The sequence below is a fragment of the Phaseolus vulgaris genome, unplaced genomic scaffold, assembly GCF_000499845.2.
Source record: "Phaseolus vulgaris cultivar G19833 unplaced genomic scaffold, P. vulgaris v2.0 scaffold_171, whole genome shotgun sequence".
NCBI lineage: Eukaryota > Viridiplantae > Streptophyta > Magnoliopsida > Fabales > Fabaceae > Phaseolus > Phaseolus vulgaris.
In genome coordinates this window covers 25864-39400 of record NW_027174164.1, presented here as the reverse complement: position 1 = coordinate 39400, position 13537 = coordinate 25864, and the positions used below count along the sequence as shown (strand labels likewise).

At 52.2% G+C, this 13537-nt stretch overlaps 1 protein-coding gene across 1 annotated transcript; it reads right to left on the bottom strand.

The window, feature by feature from the left end:
- Positions 1-11476: 11476 nt before the first annotated feature.
- Positions 11477-12124, bottom strand: LOC137817575 (coiled-coil domain-containing protein SCD2-like). Its single transcript, XM_068620856.1, has one exon. It carries the CDS (start codon positions 12122-12124, stop codon positions 11477-11479), a length of 648 nt encoding a protein of 215 aa, XP_068476957.1.
- Positions 12125-13537: the final 1413 nt, after the last annotated feature.

The following is a 13537-nucleotide window of genomic DNA, read 5'->3' as shown; positions in this document are numbered from 1 at the left end:
AAGTCGGGGGGCTCGTGTAGTCGCCAGTCCTTAAGATTGGCGTGCCCGATCTCTATAAAACCCAAACGGCGGTCACCGGGTTTGAGACCAAGTGATTAGAGATCGCCGAAAGAAGGACATCGCGAAGGATCAGTGAAGCTTGTTCCTGTTTTCGAAGCAGAGGATGAAGCCATCAGATAGTCTTTTCCTAGCTAGCCAGAGGTTGAGGTCGGGGAACAGTTTACCTGAACATGCACGGTGAAGCAAGGTGAAGTAGATCATGAAGGCGGCCGGCGAGACCACAGGGAAGGTGTGTATGAAGGCACCCGTACTCGCCACGCAGAAGAGATCACGCTCCAAGGCAGCTATGCGCTGAGTTGTTCATGCATAAGTAACTTAGCCAAAAGCCTGAAGAGTAAGAAGTGGCGCCCAAGTCAAGGATGCTCCAGATGGTGACACGTGTACAGCTGGATGCGAGCCACGTGTCCAGATGTGTAACTGTCAGGAGAGAGAAAGTGACAGGTTGATACGCGCGCGTTTTAGATTACTTTTTTACGCTTGCGAGAACTTGAGTACGCTGAGAGAGAATTTGCACGGTTCCAGAGAGTTCTTGAGTTTTCTCTTAGTATTTGGTGGTTCAGTCGCTGACTTGGGCGTCGGAGCGTGATCGGCCGCAGCGGCGCCGTTCTTTTTTGCAGGTTCTTGAGGTGAATCAGGCGAAGGACGGAAGCTAACACGGCGCAGAGTCGATCCAGATTGACGAGGCAAGGTTCTTGCGTCCTGGTCAACAGGCAGGATCATCAGGCGCCCACCGTGGGGCCGTGTAAAACTGTTCCCATCCACAGCGTGAGTTCTTGGAAGTTTCTGCAGTTTCTGTGTGGTTGTGTGCTGGTGCAACCATTTTCCGCGTTCATTAGCTTTGTTCGGTAATTCGTGTTTTCCACCGTTCGTTTGAGTTCTTGTTCTTGTTCGGTGAGGTGAGGTTTTTCGCTGTTACGCGAGTTTTAATCGGTGAGATCGAAGTTTTCTCTTTCCGGCGAATCAGAGGTTTTGGTGGAGAAGCGGTGGTCTGTGGTGAAGTTGAGTTTCTGCGAAGGTTTTGCTGTTGAGGTTGTGTTCTTGAAGTTCTTTGGAGTTTGCGAAGTTCTGACCGATTGATGCTGGATCGATCGTTGCTGAAGGAGGTTTGTTCGTCGCTCATTGTGATCTGTTAAGTTTTCATGAGAAAGATGAGAAGCAACCGTTCAAGTCCAGTTGCGCCAGTTGCTGCTGAAGGCGCCATGACTATGGCGCAGATGGTGGAGATATGCGTGCGCTGCAGGCGAATGTGGAAGCCTCGCGCATAGAGCAGGCAAGGATGCATGAGGACCTGGTCGCCTCTCAGGCCAGGAATGAAGAGCTCAGCAAAGTGACTAAGGAGTTGCGCCAAGCTCTTCAGGAGCAGAGAGGGCGCCCAGTCGCTGAAGAGGTCCGCGCCGTCGTCGCCACCTCGCGTTTTCCCCATGCCATTTGCTCAGGCGATCACGGACACGCCTATCCCTGCGAGTGTGGTACCCGTGAAGGCTACTTTCACCGGCGTGGAGGATCCTGAAGCACATCTCACCACGTTCCACACGCAGATGATGCTGTCAGGAGGCTCGGATGCTGTGTATTGCAAGATGTTTGTGAGCACGCTCCAGGGGACAGCACAGGAATGGTTTGTGAGCCTGCTACAGGTCACATAACAAATTTCCAGCAGTTTTCGAAGCTTTTCGTCGAGCAGTACATAGTGAACAAGGCGCCGCCAAGGGTGTCTTATGATCTGTTCGACATAAGGCAGTACCAGGGAGAGTCCCTCAGGGGACTACTTGAACCGTTTTGGGGCGCAGATGGTCCGCTCGCCGGCCAAGGACGAAGAGATGTTGGTCTAACGCCTTCAAGAAGGGCGTGCTGCCGGGACCTTTCTGCGAGGTGTTGATCAGGGCTCACCCCGCCACGTTTGCAGAGGTTAGGCGACTTGCGGTGGCCCACATCGCCAATGAAAGTGAGGTCGCCGAGAAGAGAGGGAGCGTGGCCCCCGGCTAGGCCACGTGCCCATACCAGGATCCAACCACAGAGGGTGCTGGAGACAGCGGCGGCCAAGAGGGATCAAAGGACCCGCCATCCTTATGATCCAAGGAAAAACAAGGGCAGGGGCCCAGGGCGCCCCAGGGAGTACAATCGCCCCAAAGCATAAGTTTGTCATGGGGTTGGCGGACCTGATCGCCATTCCCAATATAGCAAGCCAGGCTCAAGGCGCCCGAGAAGGTGGGCGACAAGGTGTTGGGAGCAAAGCCAGACGCCTGGTGCGAATTCCACCAGGGCTTTGGCCACACCGTGGACTCATGTTTGGCATTGGGATACCCAGCTCGACCACCTGGTCAAGAGCGGGTTCCTAAATGATTACTTGCTGGACAGGAGGCGGGGGGAGCGTCAAGCTCCCAGCCAGCAGGTGGTGAGGTTCAGCAGCACGAAATGCCTACTCATGGGGAGATCCACACCCATCTTGGGAGGCTTCTCGGGTGGTGGATGCACCGCGTCGCAGAGGAAGAAGTACGCGAGGTCTGTGATGACAGTGGAACATGTTCGAGGACCATCGCCAGATGTGGACATTACGTTCACAAGGGAAGATCTCAGGGACGTTGTGGCCTCATGACAACGATCCAATAGTCACTCGCTTGTTACGGCGGGAAGGAAGGTCCACAGGTCCTGGTGGACCAAAGGAAGCTCGGCAGATGTGATGTTCTGGCCGACTTTCACACAGTTGCAGTTGCCCCTTGACCAGTTGAGGCCCTATGGAGGGTGCTTGTATGGTTTCGCTGGCGATCAGGTGGAGGTCAGGGGGTATATAGAGTTAAGAACTACCTTCACGGATGAGGCGGGCTCGAGGACGGAAGAAAATCAAGTACCTCGTCGTGAACGCTCCCTCAGCATATAACATTCTTTTGGGAAGACCAACACTCAACAGAATAGGAGTTGTGCCTTCAACCAGGCACATGAAGGTGAAGTTGCCATCGATGGAAGGGGTGGTGATCACCATCAAATCTGACCAGAAGGAAGCGAAGAAATGCTATGAGAATAGCCTGAAAAACAAGAGGTCAGTAAGTTACATCACAACGACGCCGCCTCCCGGTGTGAAGCCCAAGCCAACAGAATGGCGAGTTGTCGGTGCAGCGATGGAGGTGGCCGTCGGGGGCGACGTCGCCATGATGGACGCTGAGGCTGAGGGAGATAACGCCGAGCGGGAAGAAGAGGCGAGGAACCGCCCAAAGGAAGCGAGGGAGCTGGGAATCGCCAGGGCGGTGATCGCCAGGGAAGCTAGACCCAAACCCGTCGAGGAGTGGCTCGAAAGGGAGATCGGGGGAAAGGTCTTCAAGTTGGGAAGATCCTTGGAGGATGAGCTCCAAGAACAGATCGCCAAGGTAATAGAGCGACATCTGGATGCTTTCGCATGGTCTGCTTCAGACATGCCAGGAATCGACCACCGACTTCTTGTGCCACCATCTACCAATGGACAACTAGGTCAGGCCAGTACGACAGAGAAGAAGGAAGTTCAACGCGGAGAGAAGGCAGGCGATCAGGGATGAAACACAGAAGCTCCTCGCTGCAGGCCATATCAGGGAAGTCCAGTACCCTGAGTGGTTGGCCAATGTCGTGCTGGTGAAGAAAAGCAATGGGAAGTGGCGCATGTGCGTCGATTTCAATGATCTGAACAAGGCTTGCCCAAAGGATTCGTACCCTTTGCCAAGCATAGACGCCCTGGTCGACAGTGCCGCAGGGTGTAAGTTGCTGAGTTTCTGGACGTCTTCTCGGGGTACAACCAGATAAAGATGCATCCCATGGATGAAGAGAAGACCGCCTTCATGACCGAGAGATCGTGCTACTGGTACAAGGTGATGCCCTTTGGGTTGATGGACAGGGTACTTGCACCGATGCTGGGGAGGAATGTGCAAGCGTACGTAGATGACATGGTCGTGACCTCGCCGGAGAAGAGCAAGCACGTTGTGGACTTGGAGGAGTTGTTCACCACAATCGCCAAGTTCAGGTTAAAGCTGAACCCCGAGAAGTGCATTTTCGGCGTGGAGGCAGGAAAGTTCTTGGGATTCCTCTTAACTGAAAGAGGAATAGAAGTCAATCCTGATAAGTGTGCTGCCATCTTGGCGATGAGGAGCCTGGCTACCGTGAAGGAAGTACAACAACTTACAGGTCGGATGGCCGCCCTGTCTCGTTTCGTATCAGCTAGCGGAAAGAAGGGCCATCCGTATTTCCAGTGTTTAAGGCGGAACAACAAGTTTGTCTGGACGAAGGAGTGTGAAGAGGCCTTCGTCAAGCTTAAAGAGTACCTGGCGAGCCCGCCGGTTTTGTGCAAACCGTTGGTGGGGACCCCTCTCAGGTTGTACTTTGCTGTGACCGAGAGGGCGATGAGTGCGGTGCTCGCCCAAGACCAAGATCAGGCTCAGAAGCCTATTTATTTCGTCAGCAAGGTGCTGCAGGGCCCGGAAGTGAGATATCAGGCCTTGGAGAAAGCTGCACTGGCGGTGGTATTTTCGGCGAGAAGGTTGCGCCACTGTTTCCACAGTTTTACAATACTGGTGATCACCGACTTGCCCATCCAGAAGGTTCTGAAGAAGCCCGACGTAGCTGGGAGGATGGTGAAGTGGGCGGTGGAGCTGTCGGAGTTCGATATCAAGTATGAGCCCCGAGGTCCGATCAAGGGGCAGATTTTTGCTGATTTCGTGGTCGAGCTCTCGTCAGAAGCAACGCGAGTTGAGGGGGATGATTTCCGTTGGGTGCTCTCGGTGGACGGATTGTCAAACCAGCAGGGTAGCGGTGCTGGAGTCATCTTGGAAGGGCCCAACGGCGTGCTGATTGAGCAGTCCCTGAGGTTTGCCTTCAAAGCCAGCAACAATCAAGCAGAGTATGAGGCGCTGATCGCCGGAATCTTGCTGGCCAAGGAGATGGGAGCTAGGGTGCTAATGGCTAAGAGTGACTCGCTGTTGGTCACGGGACAAGTAACAGGCGAGTTCCAGGCCATGGATCCACAAATGGCGGCTTACATGGAGTATGTGCAGAAGTTGAAGAGTTCCTTTGTCTCCTTCGAAGTGGTCCATGTGCCCAGAGAGCAGAATGCTCGAGCTGACTTGCTAGCTAAGCTCGCCAGTTCGGGCAAGGGGGGTAGGCAGAGGACGGTGATCCAAGAAACTCTGAAGACGCCTAAAGCATTTGTGGCAGATCACCTGGTTCTTCAGATAAGCAAGTCGACGGAGAAAGCGGCGAGGACTCACAGGTCTTTGACTCAGGAGACCTTGAGATCGCCGAGAATAAGAGCATGTTGGGGGGAGAAGGTGAACGTGGCACAGGTCTACGCTACCCATGAGCCAGACACCTGGGTAACACAGTACAAGCGATGCCTGGCGGATGGCCTTCTCCCACTGGATCCGACGGAGGCCAGGAAGATAAAGAAGAACTCCAACAAGTTCACGATGATTGATAGCGAGTTGTATAGGTTTGGGTTCACACACCCACTCCTGGAATGTGTGCACGGAGAGAAATGTAGAAGAATCATGGCCGAGCTCCATGAGGGGATTTGCGGAAGTCACGTCGGGGGTCGAGCTCTTGCCGCAAGAACCCTCCGTGCAGGTTACTACTGGCCAACAATGAGAGAGGACTGCAAGAAGTACGCACAGTGTTGCAAGCAATTCCAGCAGCACGCCGATTGGCACAAAGCGCCTCCCGAGGAGTTGAAGTCGATTTACAGCCCTTGGCCGTTTCCTACATGGGGGATCGACATTCTGGGACCTTTTCCGTTGGCGATCAGGCAAATGAAGTACTTGGTGGTGGCAATCGAATATTTCACCAAGTGGATTGAAGCAGAGCCAGTGGCTCAGATCACCGCACACAAGATCGAGAGCTTTGTGTGGAAGAATATCGTGTGCCGGTTTGGTGTGCCTAAGCGCCTGGTGTCAGATAACGGGACTCAGTTTGCAAGTCACCTGTTGAAGAAGCTGTGCGAAGGGGTGGGAATTCAACAAGTATTTGCATCCGTCGAGCACCCTCAGACAAATGGCCAAGTAGAGTCAGCCAACCGGGTACTGCTGAGAAGCCTGAAGAGAAGACTAGAGAAAGCCAAGGGATCGTGGGCTGAGGAGGTACCCCGTATAGTTTGGGCGTACCACACCACCGAGTAGTCAGGAACCCATGAGACCCCGTTTAGCTTGGTCTATGGATGCGACACAATGATTCCAGTGGAAATCCAGGAGAGCTCGCCGAGATTCCAGAACTTTGTAGCGGAAGACTCGAATGAGGAAAGAAGGCTGAATCTGGATTTGCTGGATGAGGTCAGGGAGGAGGCGAGAGTAAAAGCTGAGGCAGTGAAGAGAAGGATTGAACGAAGGTATAACTCAAAGGTGATGCCAAGGCAGTTTAAAGAAGGCAACCTGGTGATGAGGAAGGCCCACCAGTACGAGATGGAGAACAAGTTGTCGCCCAAATGGACGGGACCGTTCAGAATAACCGAGGCGCTCGGGAACGGCGCCTACCGCTTAGAAACATTGGAAGGAGGGGCGATTCCTTGCACTTGGAACGCCACGCACCTCAAGTTATATTACAGTTAAAAGTTTTGTAAGTAAAAACAAACACGAAGAGTTTGCAAGCTTTCTGTTAAAACAGTTTGAAGGGGGCACTCTTTTTTCCCTAAGGAGGGTTTTTAATGAGGCCACCCAATAAAGAAGAGTTTTCGAAGTTTAAAGTGTTTTAGATTGCATGCTTATTGTTGTTACGAATGTTTTGAAAAAAGACCTTGTCACTCGAATGTGATTTAAGGCGAGTTTGAAGTTATGTTGCATGCTTTCTAAAAAGTTTTAAGTCCCCATCGCTTTTCGGCGATTGGCGGCATCGGTTAAAGTTAAAAGTCCCCATCGCTTTTCGGCGATTGGCGGCATCCGTTGAGTTGAAAGTCCTCATCGTCTTTCGGCGATCGGAGGCACTAGCAGCGTTTAAAGACCTCAACGCCCTCGTGCGTCTTGAGGCGAGAAAGAGATAAAGACCTCCTCGCCGTCGAGCGAGTGCAGGCGAGAAGGAGAAAAAGTCCTTAGTGCCTCCAGGGGAGAGAAGATGTAGCCTCTGGGGCAATGTAGAGGCACCAGTAAAAAGTCCTCAGTGCTTCCAGGGGAGAGAAGATGTAGCCCCTGGGGCAATGTAGAGGCACGAGTTAAAGACCTTCTCGCCGTTGAGCGAGTTCAGGCGAGTTAAAGACCTTCTCGCTGTCGAGCGAGTTCAGGCGAGTTAAAGACCTTCTCGCTGTCGAGCGAGTTCAGGCGAGTTAAAGACCTTCTCGCCGTCGAGCGAGTTCAGGCGAGATAAAGACCTTCTCCCCGTCGAGCGAGTTCAGGCAAGATAAAATCCTTCTCGTCTCGAACGAGTTCAGGTACGGTGTAGAGGGTGGAAGAAGTTTGAAGGATGGCTAAGGCAGGTTCGAAGAGAACGCCTAGCTGTCCGGCTTATTGTTCTGTAACTCAGGGAGGTAGAGAAAGATCCGAAAGACGCCTCTACCCCCCAGATGAGGGAACTATAACCAAGTTACGAAGGCAAAAGGGGATTACATCGCCGGGACCCTTTGGCGATTAGAAGAGATTCAGGCGATGGCAAGAGTGAGGACCCATTTTGATGAGGAAGATCAGGTGAACTATGTCTTAAACTATCAGTTGGGTTGAAACTCGCTGATTAGTAAGTAGTTTCGCGCTGAAGTTCATTGCCTTAAAATTCACAAGTTATTAAAATGCTATCGTTCGAAAGTTGATAGCTTGAGCGAGTTCGGAGCAGTAAGTAAGCAGTTGCGCCCGCAGAATCGCTAAGTTAAGTTCGTTTAAGCGATTTTGCAAAAAGAAGCAAAGCAAACAGAGAGATCAAGTGAAGAAGCAGAAAATTTATGATAAAAGTGGTATCAGTTCAAGTACACCAGAATAGAGGAGAAATATTACAAGTAAGGATTGTGAAAAAGGTATCAGGGAATAAGCAGTGGAGGGAGATGATTAATCTTCAGAAGGCACGATCTTTCCATCCACTACTTCATTGTACAGTGACACCATGGAGAGGTCGAGATCGGGGTATTGGCAGCCGACTTGCTCCATGGCGGCGTCAAACCCAGTGGCGAGGACTTGGGCGGTGCTCAGTTCGAGCTCTTCGTTTTACTTTCTGAGCCCCTCGGTTTGCTGTTCTAGCTCGTCAGCTCGTTTCTTCAGTTCTTCAGTTTTCTCACGAGCTTGAACGAGGTCTTCAGCAACCTTCTTGTTTTCCTCCCGCGCCTGGGGCAGCTCTGCAGCGATCTTTGCATTCCCCTCTCTGGCTTCGGCGAGCTCAGCCACGACGTCATCCCTCTCTTTTTCAACTTTTCCTAAGAGTACTTCCCGATCAACCGACCTTTTCTCAAGATTCTCTACCTTGGCTGCATCTGCTTTGATTGATGCCTCCAGGTCAGCCACCTTGAGACGGTAGGGAACCAGTTTACTCTCAACCTCGATCTTCTCTTGAGCAAGGAGGTGCAGTTTCTGGCGTAGATCGGAAGTCTCCTTGCGTGCGACCCGCAGCTCGGTGCTCATGGCATCCTCCACCCTTGAGTGGTCGATCTCTGCCATCATGAGGTTGCAAGATAACTTCTCCGCCTCGATTCTTATCAGGCGATTCTCCTCTTCAAGTATGGAGATATCATCCTAAAGTTTTTTGGTGGAGCTCTCCACGGATTTTGTTATGATGGAAGGGAGATCCTCTGCCATCATTTTGAGCTTAGCCGTGAAGGGCCCCCAAATTCCTTTGACCGCGAGGGGAAGGCTTGCAGCCGCTGTTGGTGGAGGTGCTGGAGGAGCCTGGTGCTGATTCTCGCCACCACCCTCTTGAATTGGTTGTTGAGGTTGGGCTTCTTGGCGTGGTGGTGACGTGGGGGACTCGGTAATGATTATTGGCGAGTTATGAGCGCCTTCATCCCCACATGGCGCAGCTTCGGCGATTGAAGCGGTTGAAGGAGGACCCTCTCCAGCAGATACGAATGGCGTGGAGGCGCTCGGAGGGTTCTCCATGAAGTTGGGCTCGTTGGCCTCAACCGCAGGAAGTGCAGCCGCCAAGGGCACTACTTGGACTGGCGGTGTTGGAGCCGGGGGAGAAGGTGGTGTTGGTGTTGGTGTTGGAGCTGGGCCTTGAGGGGGCGATCTGCCCTGAGCAGCAACGATCTCCACCACTGAGTTAGGCACAGTTTGGGAACCCGACGCCAATCTGTGGGTTCGGGCGAGCGCCCTCAATTCAGCTAACTTGCCTTTGCCCAGCATGAGATCTGCATGGTGCAAAAATATACGAGTAAGCGCAAAGGCAAAGGTGAAATGTGTGAGTACGTGTGCAAATGAGACAAACAAATGGTGCAGGAAATAAAAACCAAGTCTAGTGCGCAACAAACAAGACGCCCAATAATAGATAACAGAGATGCAGCACAGGGCAAAAACCTAAATGTCGAGGTAAGTACTAACCTATGTGAACTTCGAGTTGGTCCTCGAAGAACTCGAAGGAGATTATTGAAGAGGTGGGAAAGGTGATGTTAGTGGCTGCCACGCTCTTCCAGAAGAGGCATAGGTCCTTGTCCAACTCGCCCATGTTGTCGAGGCTTCTTGGCCTTCTGAAACTTTCCTTGGAGTCCTTATTTCCCTTGTTTACCCAGTACAAGGGAAAGCCGTCGAGCAGCGAAGGGTCTCGATCATTTTGGCGCACTTGGACGAACTTTCCCTTCCAATTTTTGTAAGATTGCTGGAAGATAGAGAGGATCGACCTCCCAGTAATTCCGTTCAGGCTCACCCAAAGGCGATCTCCAGGATTCTTGGCCTCGAACAGGAAAAGGAAGACATCTACCGAGGCCGGTAGTCCCAAATGCGCGCACATAATTTGGAACGCCCGCACAAATGCCCAGCTGTTGGGATGGAGCTGGGCGGCGGCGATGTTGAGCTCGGTCAATAGTTCCCGTTCAAAACGGGTGAAGGGAAGTCTGAGTTTCACCTTCTTGAAGAGAGTGGTATAAAGGAAGCAGAACAGCTCGCCGTTGTTCCCCTTGTCATCTGCGCAGATTGGCACGTCGGGGGGGCAAGGCAGCACCACCAGTTTGTCGTCGTGCTCCTTGTGGAACGAAAGATTGGGTTGGTCCCCTTTCTTCAACCTTAGCACCGCCAGCGCAGAGTTTACTGAAGAAGTCTCCTTCAGCAAAGTCGGGGTGGCCCATGGGTAGAGTTTCTTGAAGTCTGGAGTGGGAATGGAGGCTCCTCCGGCGACTGGTGGAGTTGCCTGAGCAAGGTCGGGACGAGAGGTTGCAGGCCTCTCGGCCTGGGAAGAGGGAGCACCAGATGCTCGCGGTAGGTTTTGCGCTTGGGATGGAGGGTTTCGTGACGAAGGAGGAGGATTCGCGGTGATCTTTGAATGAGCCATCGCGCGAACTGCAAAGGAAAAAGGAAAGGAAAGATGAGCGAAGGTTGCAGAGGTCGACTCGATTGTGAACGAAGGATGAAAAACGAACGAACGAAAGTTCGTTGTGATAGAAGACGAAGCCCTAAGTTACGAAAAGGGAGGAGAGGAAGAAACAACCCACAGCGTATGCACCAGACAGTTAATGGATGATGCGAATCGGTTAAAATGCAGCAAATATCAACAGAGGAAGTAAAAGAGGTACCTTTCGATGATCAGATAAGCGATTGAAGGGAGTTGGGGATTGAGAGAGTCGAAGAGCATCGTGGGTTTGCAGAGAAGACTCAGAGCGTTTCGAAGGCAAAAAGATGATGAAACAGTAAAAATGAAAAGGGTTTAAGGGTTTTTCAAACGTTTTTGGAAGCGCAAACGACAGCTAAAGATAACCGTTGATGAAGCCACGTGTCGTGCGATTGGAAAGGTGTTTGGTGGAGCGTCAGAAAAGCAGAAGGTACGAACGTTTGGAATTCTGCGCCAGCACCACGTAGATCGGCAGTGACGTGACCACTTAGTCTTTTCGCTGGACAAGTCTTCGCTTAAGACTGGGGGGCTTGTGTACCGCCCAGGTAGTCGGGAGTGATGAGGTGGCAGCAGGCGTGTTAAGTGGGGCTCATGGCTGGCAGAAGGGAAGGAAGTCGGGGGGCTCGTGTAGTCGCCAGTCCTTAAGATTGGCGTGCTCCGATCTCTAGCAAACCCAAACCGGCGGTCACCGGGTTTGAGACCAAGTGATTAGAGATCGCCGAAAGAAGGACATCGCCGAAGGATCAGTGAAGCTTGTTCCAGGTTTTACTTCTTTTACGCTTGCGAGAACTAGAGTGCGCTGAGAGAGAAAATACGTTGAATTAAGAAAAAACCATCCAGTTAAACCAGTTGATTGCACAGTAGATAAATTAGAAGATCATATATATATATATATATGTGCACATAAGTATCGAACAGTTCGAACAGAATGAAAATTATTACAGACCAAGGTAAAGCATAAGAGTTTTCAAGGAGATAAGTCAATCGGGGGCACGATCTTGCCGTCCACCACCTCGTTGTATACTGAGAACTGAGAAAGATCAAGGTCAGGATATTTGCAAGCAAACTGCTCTAAAGCAGCGCCAAAGCCGGAAGTTAGAACCTGGGTGACTTCAAGCTCGAGCTCGTCGGCCTTCTTCTTGAGCCCACTGTTCTCCTCGCGAACTCGGGCAAGCTCAACAGCAGCTTCACTAAGTTCCTGGGAGGCCTTATCCCGATCTTGCTCAACCTTTCCCAGAAGGGTCTCTCTCTCGACTGACCTCTTCTCCAGGTTGACCATCTTCTGGGCGTCAGTTTTCTTTGCCTCCTCCAGCGCGGCAATTTTCTCCCTCAGAGGGACGATCTTGCTCTCCAGCTCGATGGCGTCTTGAAGTTTGTCATGAAGCTTCTTGCGCAGCTCTTTGTTGTCTTGTCGCACGCTCTTGAGCTCGTCTTTGAGGGCGTTTTCAACTCGCGAAAACTCCAAGCCTTGCATCATCATATCACATTTGGTCTTCTCGGCTTCAGCTTTCGCGGTACTTGCCACCTCCTGGTTGATCCGGTTATCGAGCTCAAACTTCTCCAAAGAGTCCTTGAGCCCTTCGCCGACGATCTGGGGAAGGCAATCGTCGACCATGGCACTCAGGCGCACGGTAAAGGACTTCAAAGCTTCTTGAAGAGCGGCTGGGAGGTTTGAGGTTGCTGGAGGAGGCGACGGTTGATGCTCACCACCACCCTCACAAGGTTGGGCGGCGGGGGAGCTTCAAGGCGCGGTGGTGAGGCAGGGAGGTTCCCGGCGGCTTGTGAGGAGGCTTGCGTATCAGCAAGTTGCTCAGGAGCGGCCTCAGCAACTGAAGCGTTCGAAACGAGAACATCCCCAGCGGACTTGAATGGTGTGGAGGCACTGGGGGGGTTCTCGATGAAGTTTGGAGCGGCGCTCTCAATTGCTGGGGGCTCGGTCACCGCCACCCTTTTCCTTTTGCATATTAACCCATCCTCAGTGGCTTCATCCGTTTCTTCGTCAGATACTACCCTGGGGGCCTTCCTCTTGGCCTTCTTGAGGGGTAGTTTTTGCGTTGGGGGGCTGGAAGAGAGGCAGCTGCGGGTGGACCAGCTGGTGGAGATTGGCCCTAGGCGGCAGCGATCTCCGCAACAGAGTTCGGGACCGTTTGGGAGCCCGCCGCCAGCTTGTGGGACTTGGCTATGGCGCGTAGCTCAGCCATTCTATCTTTCCCCAGCATCATATCTGCATTATTGGCCCACGGTTACCAAACAACACAAAAATTTGGTGTTTAACATTGCACAGAAAGGCAAGCAGTATATGACAATGCATGGGGAAAGCTAAAACTACACACAAGTCAGAACAGCATTGTCAAAGCAAAGGCAGGACGATACAAGTATAAGCTAAGGGAACTCAAGGACGAAGCTATGTGAACGTCTAGTTGGCCTTCGAGAAACTCGTAGGCGATGATGGCGGAAGTGGGCAGAACCACATTGGAAGAGGCGACACTTTTCCAGAAGCCGCACAAGTCTTTGTCAAGGTCTCCCATTTTCTCTGGCCCCCTGGCCTTCCAGAAGTTTGACTCCTTCCTTCCTTTGTTCACCCAGTACAAGGGGAACCCGTCGAGAAGGGAAGGGTCTTGATCGTTGCAACATACACGTACAAACTTCCCCTTCCAATCCTTATAGGATTGCTGGAAGATGGAGAGAATAGACCTTTCAGCGACCCCATTGAGGCTGACCCATAGACGATCACCTGGGTTCTTCGCCTCGAACAAATAGAGAAATACATCCACAGAGGCCGGATGTCCCAAATGTGCGCAGATGATTTGGTAGGCCCGCACGAACGCCCAGCTGTTGGGATGGAGCTGGGCGGGAGCTATGTCGAGCTCGGTCAGGAGCTCCCTCTCAAAGCGCGTGAAGGGAAACCGGAGTTTGACCTTCTTGAACATAGTAGTGTATATGAAGCAGAAGGGGGTGTCGTTGCTCCCCTGATCGTCGGTGCAGATTGGCTCACCGGGAGGACAAGGCCGCACAACTACTTTGTCAT

Coding starts and splice junctions, on each gene's coding strand:
- LOC137817575 (XM_068620856.1), bottom strand. CDS start 12,124: ATGGTCGACGATTGCCTTCCCCAGATCGTCGGCGAAGGGCTCAAGGAC.